This window comes from Pterocles gutturalis, unplaced genomic scaffold, assembly GCF_000699245.1.
Source record: "Pterocles gutturalis isolate BGI_N339 unplaced genomic scaffold, ASM69924v1 scaffold15475, whole genome shotgun sequence".
Lineage (NCBI taxonomy): Eukaryota > Metazoa > Chordata > Aves > Pterocliformes > Pteroclidae > Pterocles > Pterocles gutturalis.
In genome coordinates this window covers 1-20490 of record NW_010141061.1, presented here as the reverse complement: position 1 = coordinate 20490, position 20490 = coordinate 1, and the positions used below count along the sequence as shown (strand labels likewise).

Here is a 20490-nt window from a genome sequence, read left to right as displayed (position 1 = left end):
TTCCTGCTTGTACTGTGAATGCAAAATTGGCTATTATTCAATCCACTGTTATTCAACAGTTTTTAATTTTTCTACACATAAAGTTTGGGTTTTTAAACCTAAATTGTGATTACTAACGTTTTGATTGTTTCCACACACAGTCAGGAAGGGCCATAAACAGTGTGCCACATCTTGCAAAATCTTAAGCATCCTCAAATCCCATTGATTTCAAATAGAAGCTAATGCTGCTCATCTTTACGTCAGGCCAAAAGCCAAGATTCTCCACTCTGAAATATTTTAATCCAACTGCTTGCCTCTTTCATCATTAAGCATTATTTGCTACTTCTTTGAATATAAAATAATATTTTAACCACAGCAAGCCAAAACTCATTTCTGTTACAAATCTACCTAAACAAATACAAACCACCAAATTATTTCTTCTGCAAAGAGGAGGAGGTCTAATTAACTTCAGAAAGTCTTTACTACGTTGTTCTTTTACCACAGAGATGTGTAATGAAGTATGAGTTCTACAACCATACATAAGCAACTATTTTACTTACAGCAACAATTTTGTCATTAACATGAATTTGGCCGTTGTGGTCAGCAGCACTACCAGGTATTATATTTTTCACAAAAATCCCTGAAGGTTCCATTGGCAGGAGGAGGGGAAGAAGAAAAACAAGTCACTACATTAATCTAATTTACTTCTTTTCTTAATAAGATTTTTAATTACAGCCTTTTCCACACACTACTTCTGTCCACAAAGTTATGATTCTGTAAACCCCCAACATTTGCACATTACCACTCACACAGCTTGACACAGAACGACCAAGGATAAGTCATGGAAAAAACAGACACAATCACTTGTAAACTGACCTCAAAATTTTTTCCTTAAAATGGGCCACCTCCTCCATGGATACATCCTTGGGCTTACCAAGGCTTTAAGCCACAATCACTTAAATCTATGGTGTATTCGATTTCAATAGGACTATCTCAGCTAAAAGTAAAGTACGTGCTTAAGTACTTTGATGAGGACTCTAATCGTCTTCCTACAGCTGAAGAATTTAGGACTTTAAGTCTTAATGAAAAAGGACTTTTCTTTAAAAACATAAGAGAAACGTGGAAATCAGAAAAGCTGTCCTTTGTCATGTTTGATGTTTGATTATTAATTCCAACTTATAATTAGAACAAGGAAATGAAAACAAAACAACAACAAACAGTAAAAAACCCAATCATCAGTTGAAACAGTAATCCTTCCCTTCCACAAACTCCTGAAAAAACTACAATTCATTAAACAACCAAAGTTGCATCTTGAGCTATTTTGTACGTACTGAAGATGCCATTCAAAAGTTAATGCAAACTGGAAACATCTGATACTCTGTTTTTGAAATTCTTCTTAAAATGTGCTAAATGAATTGTTCCATGTACGTACCACAGGGGCAAAATACGGAGCAGTGTGGAGAGGAACCCGATTGTGTTAGAGCCTGTACATGCAGGCACTGTGTGTCACAGTCTAACATCTTGCACAGTAACAACATGAGCATGTAGAATTCACAGTCCAGCACTGAAGTGGAAATTATTTTTTAAGCTAATTACGACTCTTTAAAACTTTTTTGTGGCTGAACTTCACTTAGCAGCACACCCTCCAAGTACCTTCTTCACATATTTTGGAGGTTACACTGCTTCTAAGAAGGGCCATCCTCTTTGCCCATAGCAAGTAAAGGGTACGTGAGAAGCCTCTGCCCTAGACTTTACTAAATCCTATAGAACTCACCTCCATCACATGTGCCAGTGTATCCAACAATTGTTATCCCCAAGCTTTGCCCATTCTTTTTTATAAGTTCAACATCATAGGTCTCACAAAGGTTGGTATTATCCTATAAATAGAGCACAAGACAATCAAAAAAAAAAATCACATAATTTCCCAGTACCATTACAATACTGCAGGTTAAGATCTTCAGAAGCAAGCAGTGATTTTGGTTTTCCTGTTTTAGGAGGAATTATATTTGCAGATGAGACATGTCCAAGATTTGCTGAAAAGAAGGTGTCACACAAAGTCACTAGTTGCTTTTTAAATTCTTTCCTAATACTTTCTCCACATACCTCTCTGAAGGTATATTATTTATATTTTATCGAAAACAAAGGTTTTCATTAGACTGCTTGAGGGTAATTTCCCTTTGGACTCCACTGCCACTTGGTAACAACAAAGTTCCCAGTCAATCCCATAAGAAAACCTGGACGCTCACAGAATTTCTTCTCTCCCTTTCATATCTTAGTCCTGATAAACAGTGTCATGACTCCACTTGCCTGAGCTCTTTTTACTGGATAGTTAAGAAACAAAAAAAAACCTGGTATAAATACACAGTGTTATCACATCACACATTTCTGACAGAAAAAGGGATGCTTATCTCTCCTTGTTATCACCTACTAAGGAAGTGAGGGGCAGCAGGAAAGGGATCTCAAAACAGAAAGAGGTTCGATGCCCTGAAAGAAACCCTGGGTATACATAGTAGGCACGTCTCTACTACGGAAGCAGTTCCCTACTTAAACGTAAACACAGGATACTAGGTAGATGTTGGAGCTTGCTGTTTGTTTTTATGCTATATCCCAAACCACAAAACCATTCGGAAAGTCAATCTTACACATATCAGCTTAACAAGTTTGATATGATCTGTTCAGATTTGAATGCCACCAAACTGCAAAGAGCACTGGAAGCCCCCAGGTTGTTTAAGGCAATGGGAAGCAGAAGACTCATTGCTTCGTATTCAATGAAAATTACTTTCAAGACTTAACAAGAGGAGGAGAGTATTAATTTGTAGATGCTTCATTGTTAAACTGGTAAGACAACTTCCCATAACAGTACTTGAGAAGCACATAACATGACCTGTTCTCTAAACCCTCTGCTTACTACAATTACAAAAAAAAAAAAAAACAAAAAAAACCCAAAACAAAACTAAAAAAAAAAACCAAACATAAAAGCCACCAGCTAAGATTACAATATATCTGATCTTACACTGGAGAAGTGGAGAAAAAAGTCCCCACAAAGCTGGCACCGGTATGTCCCAATGTGCAACCACTCTACTCTGACATGTAAAAAATCAGAACTGCCAGACAGAATTCAAACAGGACACCCTAAAGGTATTGGTGCTATCAAGGAGAAAAACAATCAAGCACAGATCTTGGATTGCAAGGGTTAAATTACAATACATAAAGTTGTTTGTTTTCAGTAATCAGATATGACTCAATGGAATAAAAAATATAGAGATGATCAGAGTGAGGTCTGTTAAAGTGATGAAATCAAGAGGGATAGTGTCACTGCCAATAGCAAAAAATGGACCAGGAAATTGGAAAACATTTCTTAAGAGAATGAACAAAAGAGAAGTTTAATCACATGCTTGCCAAATATCAGCTTCGGAAGGACCTATATCAAAAGCAGGCCAAAGTTATGGCTGCACCTATTTCACTTTTCACTGAAAGAGAAATCAATGCATAGCTATCGCCTTTCTCATCACACAGACCTCCCTCCACTAGCCAACTCATTAAGCTCATTAAATGCTCTCCAACTCTCTTGCTCCATAAAACACTGATGGAGATGAAGATAAGTTTTGATGCTGTCACTTATCTCTAGGAGAGGGAACCAAAACAGTAAACAAGCCTATAGCAACATCTGAAATGGAGCTATGGCCTTGACAGTCCTGCTATTTCGACAATCAAAAGCCCTTCATAGTCAGTGCTCTGGCTCTACAGAAATCTTCTCTAAGCGATGTTACTAGTAAAATGCAAACATTAGAAGGGGAGTCTGGAAAAATCAAAGTACAGAGTCCTAAATACAGTCAGCACAAGTAGGCTGCTAATACTGCTGTCAGTATCTTGGAGATAATACAGATAATACAACTGTTTTCCTGTGCCAAGGCACAGACATAACTAGTTTCAGTTATTCTCTACTGCAGGAAATTTAAAGGAAATCAAATATTAATATAAAACTGAAAAAAACCTAACCATATATTAAAAATGCCTTTCTGCGGGTTTGCAAATAAAAGAAAAAGAAAATAATTTCTATTCCAAAGCTCACAGCTAGTGAAAGTACTCAGAAACCAGAGACAAATTAGAGGAAAAAGTTCTGTTGTAAATCCGAGACAACCTGAAAGGTGGACCAGTAAAATCATCACTAAATTAATAAATACATTCAGATTAGCCACTATTCTTGACTTCAGCAAATCTCTCTTAATACCAGAAAGGGAAGTTTCTTCAAATCTAAATATGGAGGCACTATTCCGTTCAGAAAACAATAGATTGCATTCAGGAAAAAAAAAAAAAGATGAAATTGCAACATGATTTTTTTTCCCCTCTAAACTACATAGCAGGAATAAGGAGGACACCAAAAACATACCAGAAGGAAGAATATTTTAGAAAGGCTGCAGCATTTATAATGCTTGGGGTCAATCTCTGACAAATAGGCCAGCCTTTGAGGGGTTGAAGACAGAAAAACAGCTCTTTGTAGAGGAAACAAAACTAGGACCATGTTCTTTTTTTCCTAACACGGACCTTGGAAAATATGACCCAGCCAGAAAAGAAGTGCTTTATAACGATGCTGATTCTCTAGGAAAGCCTTTTTTCAGACAAGCCTACTTTTAAGACTCTAACTTTATATCCATAGATTACCTTCTTCCATCTCTCTGCCATTCACATTTCCTCCTACACCAATCTCTCTTCCTAGAGGAGGAGCTTGAGAAGAACCCAAAAGACTTTACTGACAGCTTCAACCACAGCAGTCGTCCAGAGAGAGGCAAGACACAACTCATGGCTGCCTTTTCCACTGACAATGCCCAGTGAGCGAGAAGGTGAGTTTGTAACAATATGATTGCTAGTCTGACCTTTAAAAATAGTGCTTCAAAAAAAAAAAAAAAAGCTCTCTTCACTCATACTCAAGAAACTAGACAAGACAGAAAAGGCTACTCAGATTCTACACCTAAATCTAAGCAGCGCAGTAGTAGCAGATGGTACACAAGCACAGCTTTGTTTATGTTTCGAGACCTACTGTACACTTAGTGTAGCATTTGTTGATTTTAATTACTCAAAACTGAAAAGAATGACTTCAAAAACAAGAGACTTTGATATGACCATGATAAGATTTGCTAAAACAAGTTTCAAAATTTTTAGATATATTTCCTATCACAGACAGTAGCGTAGACTATGAAAACATTACACTTCTGTTTCAGAAAAAGATGATTGTGCTGAATAATTCTGGTGTGGCCATGGCGCTCTGGATTTCAGACTAGGGAAATTCACAGTCAAGTTTTAAATCCACTTACAAATGATTGATTAGCAAAAATGTAATGAGCTAAGAAGGAGAACTAAAAGTACCATTTATCGACAACGTTTATGGTCTTGGTAATTAAATTACCCACTCTGAAATAAATTCTGTAAAGCTGGCCATTCCGATCCCGAGATTATAGATATTAATAACATAAAGGAAAAAGGGAAAAATTATAGACGGTAGAGCTGTAATAATGACCACTTAAATACACGCACATGATATCTTGAAACTCAAGAGAAGAAGCACTTTAGGTCTCCAGAACACTCTGTTCTCCTCCTCCTTTCTGATCACAAGCCACAAACATACTTAAAAATGTCATAAGGAAACACCAGATACTTACATTTCCATTTTGAAAGGAAGGTAATGTACTGACTGGCCAGCTCACAAGGGCTGGTGGAGTCTCCATGATTTCACACTTTGGGTCTCTTGCAACAATCATCCTAACAGAATTCCCACAGTTTCTCAGCACTTGGGCAACTTGTTCACTGGTCATTCCTTGCACATTGGTCCCTCCAATCTGTAAGATGTGATCTCCTGTCTGGAGCCTCCCATCCTTCGAACACAAATAAAATTGAAAAAAAAAAAAAAAGTTTCCAGTCAATACATAAAATATCTTTTCCATTACTAAATTGAAACTGTGGACAGGTATCTTCACGGTCATGAGAGCAAATGCAAGAAAATACCATAAAATTGACCACTACTGGAACTTAGTAAATAATTCAAAGCAGCGTTTGCATAATGATGCACTGTTCCTTCCACAGTAGTTAACAGGGGTAAATCAACCTTTCCCAGGCTGAGTAAGATACACAGGTTGAATTCCTAAGAAATTGGTTACTTTTCTCATTTAGGAGAAAACGGAGGACAATAATGTTTTCTAATCTCACAGGTTGTTATGTACTGCTGTTTCATAGAACACTCCTCATCAGACAGGGGTTAGAATAAAAAAGCACAGCATTTTGGTTTAGGACTTTTTACAGTTTTTCCTAATATTTCTATATTAGCCTGGCAATTCTTTTCTTATATGACTAGCTCCAACTCGAGCGAGTAAATCCACTGAAGGTAACAAGACTCCACACAAGCCATTTTTTACATGATAATTATGATTCATGACCTCCATCATCATTTCTATTACAAGCAAGCATTCATAGGACCAAATCCTCAGCTGGTATTGATCAGCACAGCTCCACTGCCTTAGGTGCATTGATTTATACAGCAATCAGAGCAGAGTTATTCCCAGGACTAACTCAAACTCATTTACAAACTCATCCAATTTTAACATGTATATGTGCTCATTATTTCACATGTTCTTAATGATGTCTCATTCAGCTAAGAATGATGTGGTGAGTTCTTAACTTACATGCTTCATTTGTAGCCAAAACACATTATTCCTTACAGCAAAACAGGTGTTACACAATAATTAAAAAATACTCATTTAGACATGACAGGTTCGGAGGGAGGCAGTCAAGCAAAAGCCAATATGTTCCAGTAAAGCTCTCTGGAACTCCAGTTTTCATTTCCATTCTCTACTAGAGGAAGTACCTCAGCCTCCCTCTTTGTATGTTACCAGATCTTGGGTTCCAGACCTCAAATATTGTAAACTGTCACGACCAAATTCACATTAAAAATCCAAATCCGTTTTGATATTGCACATGTTCTACTCCTGAAACGTAGCAACACTTAGCACAAGTCCTTAAAGATTAGCAATCAAAGGTCACAAACTACCCATATAGCTTCAAAAGATATCAGTAACTTCAAAAAGCTTTCCATCCATCCTAAGTGTCTCTTTGAACTGGTCAGACTGCAAGGCAGGGACCAAAACCCCTTTAAAATGAAACCCACTAAAAATAGGACATCTTCAATCTATAAACTGAATCTTGTAACACAATTACATCAATAGAGCAGACTCTCTTGCCTGGCAATTCATGTGGAGAGTTTCTACAGAGGATGTGCAAATCCATTAAGAGTATTTGTCCTCCCACAGACTAACAAAAGGCTGAAAATATCAAATGTACTGAAAATATTAGAAGGTTAGACAACTTTTCAGAAGTTCTGCATGTTCAACAATGTTAGAAAAGCTAAAGCACGTCTGAGAAACAACTTAATTCATATCAGGTGCTGACTTTTTCCTCAATCATACCTTCAACATATTTATTTGTAAAGTATATGTTGGCACTCAGACTTTGATGCTATCAGCTTCCTTTTGTTTAAGTATATTAGTTTATTTTAAGACTGTCAAAACCAGTTAATTATACTTTACAATCAAACAAGACGTGACATAATATAACAAATTACCCGATCTGCTAATCCCCCAGGAACAATTGTTCTTACAACTACTCCACTGGACTTTCCTCCTACAATTCCAAAGCCTAATCCTGAACCATCGTTAATCAGCTCAACATCTTCAACGTGGCCCCAGTGAATCTGCAATTAATAAAAACAGGAGATTTTAATTTCAGTTGATCTTTAATGTTTCTCACTTTCACATGTACCAGGAACGACGAGAATTAATCAGAGTAATTTTCTCTCTCTACCCCACACATTGGAGATCTGTTGGATTTTTTTCAGTCAGTTTCATTTCCTTATAAATACACAGTGGGATTTCTCATCTGTTTTTAAACACACGTTTTGTCTTTCAGTTTCAGGATAACAGGATACTAGGGAAAAGCTTAACTAAGAAAAAGCAATTTTAAGATTTTCTTGCCAAAATGAAAACTACCCTTTTAGTTTTTCATAAATCAAAATTACTGCAAACAACGGAGAAAAACAGAGGCAAGGAGCTTGCACTGGCTTAGTTTCCACTCAGCGTTGCCCAAATTCTCATTTCTGTTATTTCACTTACACACTCTAAACACCACCAGTACATGCTGAATTAATAGTGCAGTACAATATTCTGCCATACTGAATTGGAAGCATGTTTCTAAGCCACACTGTACCGTGACCTTATGTTCTACAAGACAGTCTGAAAATAACAAAGCTGTTAAGCAACCCAAACTCAGCCAATGTTTCTGTCAGATTAATATCTCATAGAAACCAAAATGGAGCGAAGTAGGCAGATTTAAGTGTTCTGTGAATAAAGGATTTATTAGCATACTGAAAATCTTTGCCAAAGCCAGTTAAATATCATAAAAGAAGTTTAAAGACCCCCTGTAGAGATATATATTTGTATTTTATTTTGTTAGTCTGTTCAGTGCAGATCTTTCAATGAAAAAGCAGTTAAAGTTTAATTCTTTAAAATTTTCAGTGCTATAAACAATATTGATTATCCACTAAAACCTTCAGATTTCACTAGCTCTGTAATAATCATGAGGGAAATAATTACTGAGAATAAGGAAAAGCACTGCTCTTAACCAGATTTTCATCAAAACCTACTAGCATCATAAATTAAGATTCAATATTGCAAACCCTGGATTAAGGTGTGCAGTTCGACCCAATTCAGCGAAGCCACCTGGACCAGATGGTTTGAACACAGATGGAAGTTCAGCCCTAGCTTATTATATGTCCCAGTGACAATCTCTCCTTGTTCAAGAAAACAAAAGGGTTCACAATCAATGAACTTTGCAGATAAAAAAACCACCCTGATAAATAAACAGGGATTGAGAGGTTCTTTAACAGATACTTTTGTTTGTTTTTAAAACAAAGGCATGGCTTTTTGTTTTGAGCAGTTTAGATTTAAATTGGTTGGGATATTTCAAGCAGTGCTCATGATAGGTTATGTTTACACTCTTTTAAGATGTAATCAGAGCATCTTTAACTGCTGAGCGCAAGGAGGTTTCAGCTGGGTATACTCGTAAAAGCATGCTTTACCCAGCCTATGCTGAACAGACCCTGCTGCTAAGAATATGTTGATCTGCTAAGGCTTCTGCTATCCCATAAAAACTCAGGATCTATTTTATAACAACGTCACGCAGCTTTGCAATGCAAGCCTTATACTTACTGCATGATCAGTCTAAATGAAATGTCATCACATATAAAATCTGATTAAAGAAAAAAAACCCCTATACGCAAAGCTTGCTTACACAAACACTTACAACCACAAAAAAATATCCAGCATAGTTCAAAATCTGATTTTGACAGTATTACAACAACTCACGGTCTCAGGTGGATTTATATCACTTAATAAGACAGACGAAGTTCTGCTGTTTCCTTGAACTGGCTCCCTAGCAACAACCAGATGTAGAGATCCTGTGGATTGCTGGAGGAGGGCAATAGCGTGCTGATGGGAAATGTTCTGATCCAATGGGGTGCAATTAATGGCCAGTATGTGGTCATTTTCCTTCAGTCTTTGATCCCTTAACAAAACATTAAAAGAAACTTTAAAATGCAGCATAGCGACTTCACAACAGGCTTGTGTAATTGCAATATGAACATGCAAAATACACACTTATGCAACGTGAAATATTTCTATATTTTAAAAATCTGCTTATTAGGTTGTCTCCACTGACATACACATGCAATCCACGCTGTACTGAACTGCCCAGCCATGCTTTGTTCCAACTTCATCATGGTACAGAAATTTGTTCATTTTTTTGCCTTTGCTTCTAGGAAATTCCATCACCCTTTCTTGATGATATTGAATTACAGGGCAGAAAAAAAATTTTTTGTAGTTCTACAAAGAACTAGGAACTATTCTTCATTATGTTTAGCACTACATGATTCTAAGTACCCACACCTCAGGCTATGATATTGTTTTGTTTCACTATTTCATCTAAAGATCGATGAGCTGTGCATCTATATTTTACTCAAAATTTACAGTATCAAACGTCACACGTCAAACTGTCTTTGAGCGATACACAGTTCAACTATTACCTTAAGATAATATAAATTTCACAGTTAATTCACCCTAGTGATGAATTTAGATTTGTGACAAGAGAGAAACCATCACTCATCTCCTTTGTTAAATATTCATTCTGAGCATGAGACCAAACTGTTTCATAGACAGACACTGCCTTCAAAGCTCTGTAGGAATCCAAAAAAAGTCTCCAGGAGATCTTGTCTCAGAAGCAAAACGGGAAGTATGCTAACGAAATTTATAAACTCCAAAACAATATAACTGCACATCTTAACTAACACATTTTAAACTTACTTTGCATCATGCAATGTTTAAGATGTTTCCCAGAAATCACTTTTTTTCAAGCACTAACCATATTTTAGATTCTCTCATCAAAGAAAATGAGCAGCAGGTCATCAAATCCTAAAGTGAGATATTCACCCTCCTTTGACATCCAGATCAGTCCATCTGTCTCCACTTTGAAAGAACCTAATATGCTTTTCTCTGAGTGTTCTCTGGTGTGTTCTCTGTGGGCCCATAGCCATTATCATTTCAACCTCTCCCCACTCGTTTTGTCATCCTGTGTTGGCACTTCCTGACATGTGTTATTTAAAAAGTGACACCAATGACTTGAAATCTAGACACATTTTCTTGAAACATAATTCCAAGCACTGCATTTGTCTCATGCCAACTCTTGTGGTTTTACAATCACATTTTATTTTTAAAGGATTGCTCTCTCTTTTGTTGTTGGGTGAAAACCCACAGACAATACGGCAAGAAACCGCCTGAAGCCTTGATTCTATGATGACATCTGCGCAGGGATCTGTTGGGAGGACTGGATCTAAATTTACCCAGGAAAAAACAGTAAAACCAGCTATAAATAGGGCATTGTCATAGGCACATAAATAAAGAAACAAGGGGGAAAAAAAAAAATCCTTTCAGGGACACGATGCATAAAAATTCAAAGGGAGGCTAATTTTTATTTTCCTTGTATTCTTTTCCGAATTTTCTTTTGTTTTTAATCAGTACTCAAGATTCTCTTAAATGAGTCATGATTTCTGGAAATTCCATTTATGAATGGCTTGGATATTTAAAACTCATCTGAGAATTTGATCCTCAAAACATGAGTCCATTTAGTTGAAAAGACAGAATTCAAGATACCACCAACAAAATATCCCACCAGATAACCCAGACAAACCTGTTAGTCTGATAGAGTTTTCAGCGTGAAAGTCTTGACTTTTCCCTTCATGGACATACTGCAATTTTCCAATACAATTATAAAGATCTCACCTGTCAGCTATGCTTCCTGGCTGGACTTCCTTAACAAAGATACCAACTTCTCCCAAGCTGGGATTTTTAAGGGCAACCACACTAAATCCAAGACCTCCAACAGAAGGCTTTTCAATCGTTATTGATTCTATTTGTCTCCCCTAATAAAACAGAAAAAAAGATTTACTAATTTTTAATGCAATAGAATGAGCTAGTTTAAAATTTATGAACACTGGGAGAATTATTCTCCTCCTAAGACTAAACAAAGGCAAAATACTGAATATGTTATTTCTATAAAAGCTCCTCCATTTATTATTTTTAATATAGCAGAGTATTGGATATGCAAGCACTCTGAGGTTCTGAAACCTCAGGGAATTTAAGAGCTGCTTTCACACTTCATTCACATTATGAGATGAATTCCAAACTGGATGAAAACTATGAACGAAGTGCTGTCTAGAGCAATATATTTGGGATTTCTGGAAATGCTGCACAGCTAAGCTAAATTATTTGTCTTTTGGCTCCCCTTGCTTTTAATGCTGATTTTTAGATGTGCCTTCAAAAGATTGCAGCTTTTAAATACAGAAATTAATTTCCTTCCCCTCCCAAAACTTCACACTTGTTAAAAAAAAGTTTGTTTTTGCGACTGCCTGCTTTCCAGTTCTAACACAAGATTTCTGGGGTTGTTTACTGGGAAATATTACTTAGAGAATGCACTGCTATCACAGCTGTTTTATCCAAAATAATGTGTGGTCTTTACTGCTAAATCTTTTATCTGATGAGTTAATGACACACTAATGAGAAGAGTTATGCTCAAAATATTACAGCTACATTAAGGTAGGCAATTAGCAACAGTTACTTAATATAGAAATGCATGACTAACCAATTAAATTAATGGTTCAAAGTAACACAGAACAACACATTTGTGGTATAAATGCCAATCCCACACGGGTGGATGTCTGCACCTGTAGAACTTCCGTAAGCATCTGGTACATGCTACATCCCATGTTAATGAAACTGGCATCTGTCTGGCAAAGTTAAGACATACTAAACGAGGAATTAAATAAAATATTACATGCCAGTTCTTTTAATCATTTGCACTGTTCATATATTTAAAAATTTGGTGCATTTCCAGTTTAAAATATACTTCATAAAACAAGTCCCTCCATCAAAACAAGTTTCTGCAGAAAATGTCCATTTTCAATTAAGTGTCATCAAATACCAAAAACACTTTCTGGCAACTGAGATTTCTACATTGATGTGTTTGGTAGCAAGTAAGACCAAAAAATCTGGGAAAGAAAAAAGAAAAAAAACCCCACCACCAAATCACTTTCCATTGCTGACATTATCTTTCACAGGAAAAGTTATCCTCAGCACTTTGACTCTCTTACTGGCTAGGAGGCACCATGCTCCCAGATACACAACAAAAGAGCACGTTTGAAAATGTACTGCAAAAGCCTGCAAGAAAATGTTTGATATTAAAAGAAAACAAGTTTGGTTCACTAAACCCGAGAGCCTCACCTTTGCCATCTGTTGGATGATTGCATTAAATTCATTAACACTCAGGTTTGGAGTGAAGGAAGATGTTCTGGCCTCAGGTGAACTGCGAGGTGTATAGACACTCCCAGCAGCAACTGATTTGTCAGCAAACACTAGTAGTCCTCTCTTAGTAAAATCAAAATCTACTGAATGGTCAGGAGGCATATAATTGAGCTGTTGAAAATGAACAAAGATGTAGAAAAACTATTAAAAACAGAAGAAGAGATTTCCACATATATCATCTTGTGTGAAGACTGCCAAAGAAGCAAGCATACATATGTTCCTATATGCCTATTCACACACCTGTATAAATTAGACAATGTTAATATATAAGCTATAACCAAGCTACCATATCAAGTTTATACTGTTTTTTCGGGAAAAAAAAAATTCCTTGAATGTTTCAGCCATGTTTCTACTCCACTGCATTTCTTTCATTCTGCTTCCCTACCCATGCCCCTTATCCTCTTTTCACCCTGATATTCCAGAAACAACACATGCAAAAGCAACAACATTAAAGAGGTACTCAAGCACTGTTGCAACTGTCAGGCAAACCTAGATGATTTTGGCACAAGAATCCAAATTTTTTAAGAGTCACTTAGTCAGCCAGCAAAGGCCTCTGTATTATCTCCTCCCCGGAGAGAGCCGAGGGTACAAACTAACTACCATTGAACATGTTATCATTGCTAGAACTTGCAGTTCCATGTCTAGTCCAGACAGATAACGATGAAGAAACGCAGAAATATTCCCAGTAAACTGAAAAATCCCATCCTGAATGCAACTGCTCATGAAGGACAAGCTTAAAAAGAATCCCAAGAAAAACAACATTTTCTAGATTTTATAATGACAAACATTCTGGATATTAAAATCCCTTATAGCACAGTCACAAAGCACGATCTTAGACATACCTGCATCTTCATACATTAATAGCTTGCAGACATGCATCCAAGCTTTGGAAGGAAGGAACATGAGAAGACAGAGCACCTTTGTGAACACGGGGAGAAGGGAGAATCAATGGTACAACCACTACTGTGCCACCCAGGCAGGAACACGTGCAACACATCCAGCAACGAGAGAAAGGTGGCCTCATCCCCCCTGTCCTGGGCAGGTGCAGCAGGAGCAGAGACAGGGATCACTGCTGCTTAGGGTGTGCTAAGTTAGTCCCTGATTTTAACTTCGCATGCCTGACTCTGCTAACTGCACAGTGAGAACTGTTCATGCAGATGTGTCATTGATGCCCGTGTCCACAAGATCTAAGTGTCAGCTGGCATTATAAATCAATCCACACAAGTTCCTTCCACTGCTGGAGCCAGGTCACTTTAAAGATAGCTTGGGTACGTCTGCATCAGAGCTTGGCAAATCTTCAGGGGTGGGTTTCTAGATTATATTTGCCTAAACAGGTTAATCATTCTTGTACATCAGGAGCTAAGTGATGACGCCTTTTAAGAAGAGAAAAGATGCTGCCAGTTAGCTGATAAACAGTATTTAGCTTCTGTGAAAAAACAAAGGATCTCAGTTCCAACTGTTCAGAACTCAAAGTACTAGAGCTGATGTCTTTTGCAGATACTTTTTTCCGACTGATGTGGTTCTCAACACTCGCCTCTTCTGCGTCCCTTTCAAAGCACATTGCTCCATGACCTGTTTGTTGCAACGCTCCTCATTTCAGCAGTGACTCCGTAGATACCAGTTTGACCAGATTAAAAAAAAAGGGGCCAACACTCACTCACATAAAGTTACAGCTTATTAATGAGAGCGCCCTCATCAACACACACCACACACCCGCATGCCCTAAATCCCAAGTTCACTATAGTTATCATCACACTGATGTTCCACTCACTTGTTCCTTCAGCTGCTTGATGGACTGCTGGAGGGTCAGTATCTGGTTAAACAAAGGGCTCCTGAGAGTGTTACGCAGAACCATCAGGTTTTCATTATGTTGGGAATCTCTTTTCTCCCGCAATTTTGCTTGCAGGCGATCCAGGATCTGCAGCACCTGCTGTTTATCTACACCACAAAGGAGTATACGTTAGGAATGGAGCTTCATTTCTCACTGCTTAACAAAGGTACTCGCTTTCAGTCGACATACCTGCAGCGGGATTTTCAGGCATGTTGAAGGGTACTTTTGGAATCATTCAGAATAACCTACATGAGGTTTAAAAAAATAAATCAAATTAATAAATTAAATATCTGAGCAGAATGTTAATGATACAAAAGTCAATAAATGCAATAATAAAATACTAAGCTAGTTATAACAAATTTAATTAAAAAATACTATTACCCCCTGTTGTTTGCCCCAGGTATCCAACAAAGGTATCAATACAACTAGCTGCACTGCAGCCTCAGCACATCCAAAAATCTTCCCTTGTTCTATATGCTTTTCCTTTCACACACAGGAAAGAATATGAACAACTTTTTCAAATATGAGAAAAAAATGCAGATTATAAAACCAGACATCGGCCAATAAAACTGAGAAACAGTTAAGGCAAGGCCTAAAATTGGCCAAATCAATTCCTAGTCCAACATGTTTCCACAGGAGGTCAGTTCCAATTGCAGCCCTGGTGCTGAACAGGTGAAACAAGCCCTTTCTCCTCTCCTACATAAGCTTGCCTTTCTCTTTTCTATGTATGTGACAAGCTTTTATGGAGCAGAACATCCTTTATCACATTCCTCTACAGTGCCAAACAGAACAGGTCTCCAACCGGGGCTGAGGCCTAGATGGCAGCAGAAAAACAACAGACATGCAATTAGCATCGATGATAAATTTGTGCTCTTACTTGCATGCTATTACATTGATGTGGAGCCTGTCATTCTGAAATCTAAAGGCAGTTATACCAAAACATACACAAGAAACAAGATTTCTTCACTTAGTACAAGCTCCTCTGAAAGAAGTCAGCCATTTAATAGCACAATTTACATAATTTTAACTCTACCCAGTATATAACTCTGTAATATCAGAATAATAAACTCTGAACTATTTTGGAACAAAAATAGACATATATATTTTTAAAAAGCTCTGTATTTACTTTTTTAATCTTTCACTTTGAGAGTAGAAAGGCTCATATGCATCTGAATGTAATAGCAGGGTAAGCACATCCCAGGGGCTCTCTCCCAGGACGACCTCTGACCCCTTCAGCTCTGTCTCTGACACTGTCTATGCTCACACTGAAAACATCTTGAGTTCTGGGAGGATGCTGTTATATTTAACAAAATATTAACTATGCAGGTGAATAGCTTCTCTCCTCCTGAAGAGTCAGATTAAGCTGATTTACCTAATGGAGAAAAAAAAAAAAAAAAGTGGAGGTGTGTCACAAACCACAATTTCAGATTTATGCTCCCTTTACTGTATCCGAGCAGCTTGGGCTCCTGGAGGAATTCCTGCAGAACTTGGTGGGTTCGCGTGGTTCCCACTCAGGGCCAAGCAAAATGAGCCTTTTGCAAGACTATTAACAGATTTAGGAGGTCATTTTAAATCAAACCCATAGCAAGAGTTGAAGCAGCAAACCCATACAACCCCTGAAAGATTTTCAGGAATGCATCTGAACTTTTGTAAGTGCTGCAGCTCTATTTTCTTTTCCATTCGAAATAAAACACTTCTAAGAGCACAGCAGCCTTTGATTCTGTGCTGAGATCTGATTCTGAAGAACAGATGAAAATACCATTTCCTTATACATTCCTGAGTCTTCATCTGCACCAAAAAGACAAAGCTTAACCTCCTTGCCTAAAAATATTGTATGAATCTTAACAAAACAGGACAAAGAATATGGAAATTTGTTCTTTCTTCCCAATTTAACTGCCCTCCATTCACTTCCCTCCTCTGCTTTTCTACCTCACACCAGTAGTTAAGAGGGGAAAAAAAAAACCAAAAAAACTCTAAAGCAAGTGAACATCAGAAAGGGATGCAAAATAACTCCTATGAGGAAAACTGGCTTGAAACACCTTTAAACCAGCAGTAGGGTGAAGAAAAGATTAAACTCAGGAAAGAAATCCAGCATGGCAGGAAATAATGCCGACTTGACAGCATCATGCCCATCTAACAGCTGAAGCCAAGAGGCTGGTCCAGCTCTGCAGCCCTCTTTCATGCGTTTTGTTCTTCCCTTTCCATCTGCGCTCGCACTCATTCATCTGATCCCATAGTGAGCTGGAACAGGGAGCTAAACACGCAGAAAAAACCCTTCACATTTTGGTAGGGTGAGCTTTTTGCCCAGTTAGCTCTCAAATGCCAGCACTGGCACGCAGGAGGGGGCCGAGACGTGCTGGGGAAGCGGGACCACACCTTGCAGCAGCTCAGCAGCTCGCGGTTGCAGCAGCTCAGCTGCACTGGCAAACTGCACCATGAGAAATAGCCTGCGTGATTCAAAAACAGCCTCAAAGTGCCGCGCTGACAGTCTCCAAGATTAATCTTTTTTCCATTACAGCGGGTGTAACAACAGCAATTATGACGATGGGTACAGATCCAAGAAGGAAAAATTGAAGCAGAAAAATGTAGGTAAGAGATGTAGGCTCCATCGAACGAGCAGAAGTCCCCTGGAGAAGGAGGTGCAGAAGGTGGGGGAAATAAGAGATTAAAGAAAGTTTCAGCTTCTGCTTGAGCTGCTCGAAAGTGCTGCTAAGAGCCATTGCAGACCACCCTGTGTCAGTGGACGCCAAAGTGGACCTCAGGTACAGTTCGTTAACAGTTCAGGTTTAGACAGCACTTTGGGATTCCCTGTGATCAAAGCTGGCCTCCAGCCAGCTCACAACCATTTTTAATGATTTTTTTTTTGTGCAATATGTTAAAATCACCTTCAGTATTTCTTTGTTCTCCTTTCTTTTGTACAAAGAGAGGGGGGGGGGGGAAAAATGTGTGTTATATTTTAAAGTAAACAGCTTCTTCTGTTGTGAAGGGATTCCTGAAAACATAAACTAATTTAAAGTTTTCAAGTAACAAATAATTGGGGACAGGTCTCCAAGACTGGCTTTTGGGCACCAGGGAAACACACAACTCCATATACTATTAAGCTGTTTATGCTTGGGGGCCCAAATAGCTTATTGTTAAACAATTTTCAGACACAGATACTAAGTCCAAGCAGGGTGTCAACAGACAGTTGCTAAATTAGGAGGTCTACTCTAGACGATAATTTTTAAGAGTGGTCCAAACACTATGGTTTGTCTTGTTAAAATCAGTTCACCCACTCCACATTCAACTTCCTTAGCTCAGTTCTCTGATTTCTACACCCACTTATTTGTCTTACTGGTAGAAAAAACTGCAAACCTCAGTTCAAAATTTATGTCACAACTCCCAATATAATTGTAAAATCACTGAGAAAATAATGAATTTCATAAAGTTTAGTGGTTTCCACACCAGAAAAAACCCCACACTCCAGCACAGCATGCATCTGGGTTTTTACTGTCTTCACTTTTGAGAGCTGAACTCAACGCATCGTAGGGAGCGGGAAAGTTTCATAAGGTTTTGTATGAAATCCCAAGACTTGGATCTTCTTCAAAAGCCGACTAAGAAAAAAGGAATTCCCCCATGCTGATGCCAGCAGAGGTCATCAGAAGAGCTGAAAGGTTTAAGTCTTCCATTGCCACCAGCCCCTCGCCAGATGCCTGCCACTTGCACAGAGACACGGGGCGCTCAACGCCAGCACATCCCAGAGCCGCAGAGGAACATGACACCCCTGGCAGTGGCCTTGTCAAACACTTGCCCTCTGGAAAGGACTGCTGAAAGACAGAAATAAGGGTTCTCCTGCTGAGGTATGGAGGAGGACATGGTTTAGCCAGCAGAGATTCTTCTTCCGATTTCTCCCCACCCACCTAACAACTACAACTGCTTCTGCCCTACATTCTTCAACTTGGCCTCCAGCAACCTACGTCCTTCCAGGAGATGTGCCTGCAGAGAAAGTCCTGCCTCGTGGGAGGCTCTCCCCCTCTCAACATGGGTGTAATCTTTTGGGACACTAAACACCACAAGTCTGTAATGCACAAGTTCTAACTGCTGCTATTTTTCAAAGGCTTCTAACATGGCCAAGCTGAGCAGCCTGCCACGGGAACAGCCAGAACAGCCAAGGGTACATCCCAAACCAAAGTCACCTTTCTGCACTAATGCAGTTCTAATTTTTTCTGGCCCTGTTACGGTGCATATCATCTTCCTCATCAGAGAAATCTCTGACTTGGAAAATTTCAGCCCAAACAGTTCAAAATTTGGTAAAGGAAAAAGAAAGGAAAAACAGCACTTGTTAGTGTGATCTTAATTGTAAATTGTCCTAACACAGCATCACCTGTCACTTCAGATGTTAAAAATTATATAGTTTACACGCCATCAGGTAACAATGTACTGTGAAAAAACAACACCATTCTAACACATATTTTGCTGTCCTACATGTTATGCTCAGTTTTCCATCCTGGTAACATAAAGGAGAATCCAGTTCAACCGAGTTTAGCATGCACAGACCTTTCAGACGAAACCACCAAAACCTGCTGTTCTGTGTAACGCTGCAGTATTTACAAAAAGTGCTACAGAGCACAAGCTGACTGCTCCAGGCACTTGAAAGAAGGAAGGAAACAACCACACAGTACTGTGAGTACCTAAACACAAATACACCACACATCTCCAGGGGAAAGCAGGTCAAAGCTAAATACTGTTAAATCTAAAAAAAAAAAATACTCCACGGGCAAACTGAGCATGTCCTGTTGTTACACTATTAGTGACCACAAGATGAGGAAAGCACAAAAAAAAAAAAAAAAAAAAACCCAAAACCTCTGCATCTGTGATTACCAGCCTCCATGCAGATCAAGAGGAGCCTTACTCACTCTCAAGGCATGCTAACTTTTAACAAGCAGAACCTGAATTCCTGCGGACTTCAGCCTCGAGGGAAGTGCTGGTGTGGGTACTCTGATGTCTAATAGGAGGGTGAGCTCATGCTGAAGCCATTCCCTGTGGAGCAAGAAACGTATCGTCTCAAAGCTTGAGGAAAACCTGTTTCTGAGATCTAAATATTGTCATATTCTACCGAAATTAGCCAATAAATCCTAGGATTGCTATGATGACAATGTACATGATTAACAAATCGCTTCATGGGGGAGGAGAGCTGTTAGACCTGGAACCATACTGAATTTCTAAGCTTCAAAAATTCACAAGGAACACAAAATAACTGGTTTTGTATTAATCAACCCCTAAATAAAGAGAAAAACCCACTTTGTTAAGAATCTCCAAACTGACCGCCACTGACAGAGTTTCAAACGGTGTGTGGCTTCCCCAGAGCCTCCTCTCGTCCTTACAGTCTCTCCAAGCAATGGAAACTGTTTACACACACTAAGATGACTCCTGCATCCCCAAGCGCCTTCGCCAGCCCTGAAGGGCCACACAGCTCTCCTCAGCCTTTACCAGGGCTCTCAGGGAGCCGACAAGGCCCCCGGTGTGTGAAAACTAAAGCCCTTCGAAGTGGGAGTGCTCGTGTTGAGATCCAAGTGAGACGCTGAGGCAGCAAGATGGTAGGAAACCCTTTCTCCAGAAGATCTAAGCCACAACCAAAGGCTAGTGCTGGCCAGAGACTCCGCGTCTGAGGAAGGAATGAACCTACTCCAGAGGAAGGAATGAAACTGCTCCAGAAGAGCCCTCACAAGCTGACTCCACCTGCCAGGA

The 20490-nt window shown here is 38.8% G+C and overlaps 1 protein-coding gene across 1 annotated transcript in view; it reads right to left on the bottom strand.

Annotated features, from left to right (window-relative positions):
* Positions 1–14974, bottom strand: part of LOC104469416 (inaD-like protein) — a gene marked incomplete at its 3' end in the record, with an annotated part of 42929 nt that extends 27955 nt beyond the window's left edge. Inside the window, exons 1-9 of the mRNA XM_010083905.1 lie at positions 14953–14974; positions 14704–14870; positions 12852–13043; positions 11355–11494; positions 9387–9585; positions 7589–7717; positions 5637–5849; positions 1748–1856; positions 540–625 (exon numbers count right to left, since the gene is read on the bottom strand). Coding sequence (XP_010082207.1) covers positions 540–625; positions 1748–1856; positions 5637–5849; positions 7589–7717; positions 9387–9585; positions 11355–11494; positions 12852–13043; positions 14704–14870; positions 14953–14974 — 1257 coding nt within the window. The remainder of the gene's footprint in view (positions 1–539; positions 626–1747; positions 1857–5636; positions 5850–7588; positions 7718–9386; positions 9586–11354; positions 11495–12851; positions 13044–14703; positions 14871–14952) is intronic.
* Between the last annotated feature and the right edge of the window lie 5516 nt (positions 14975–20490).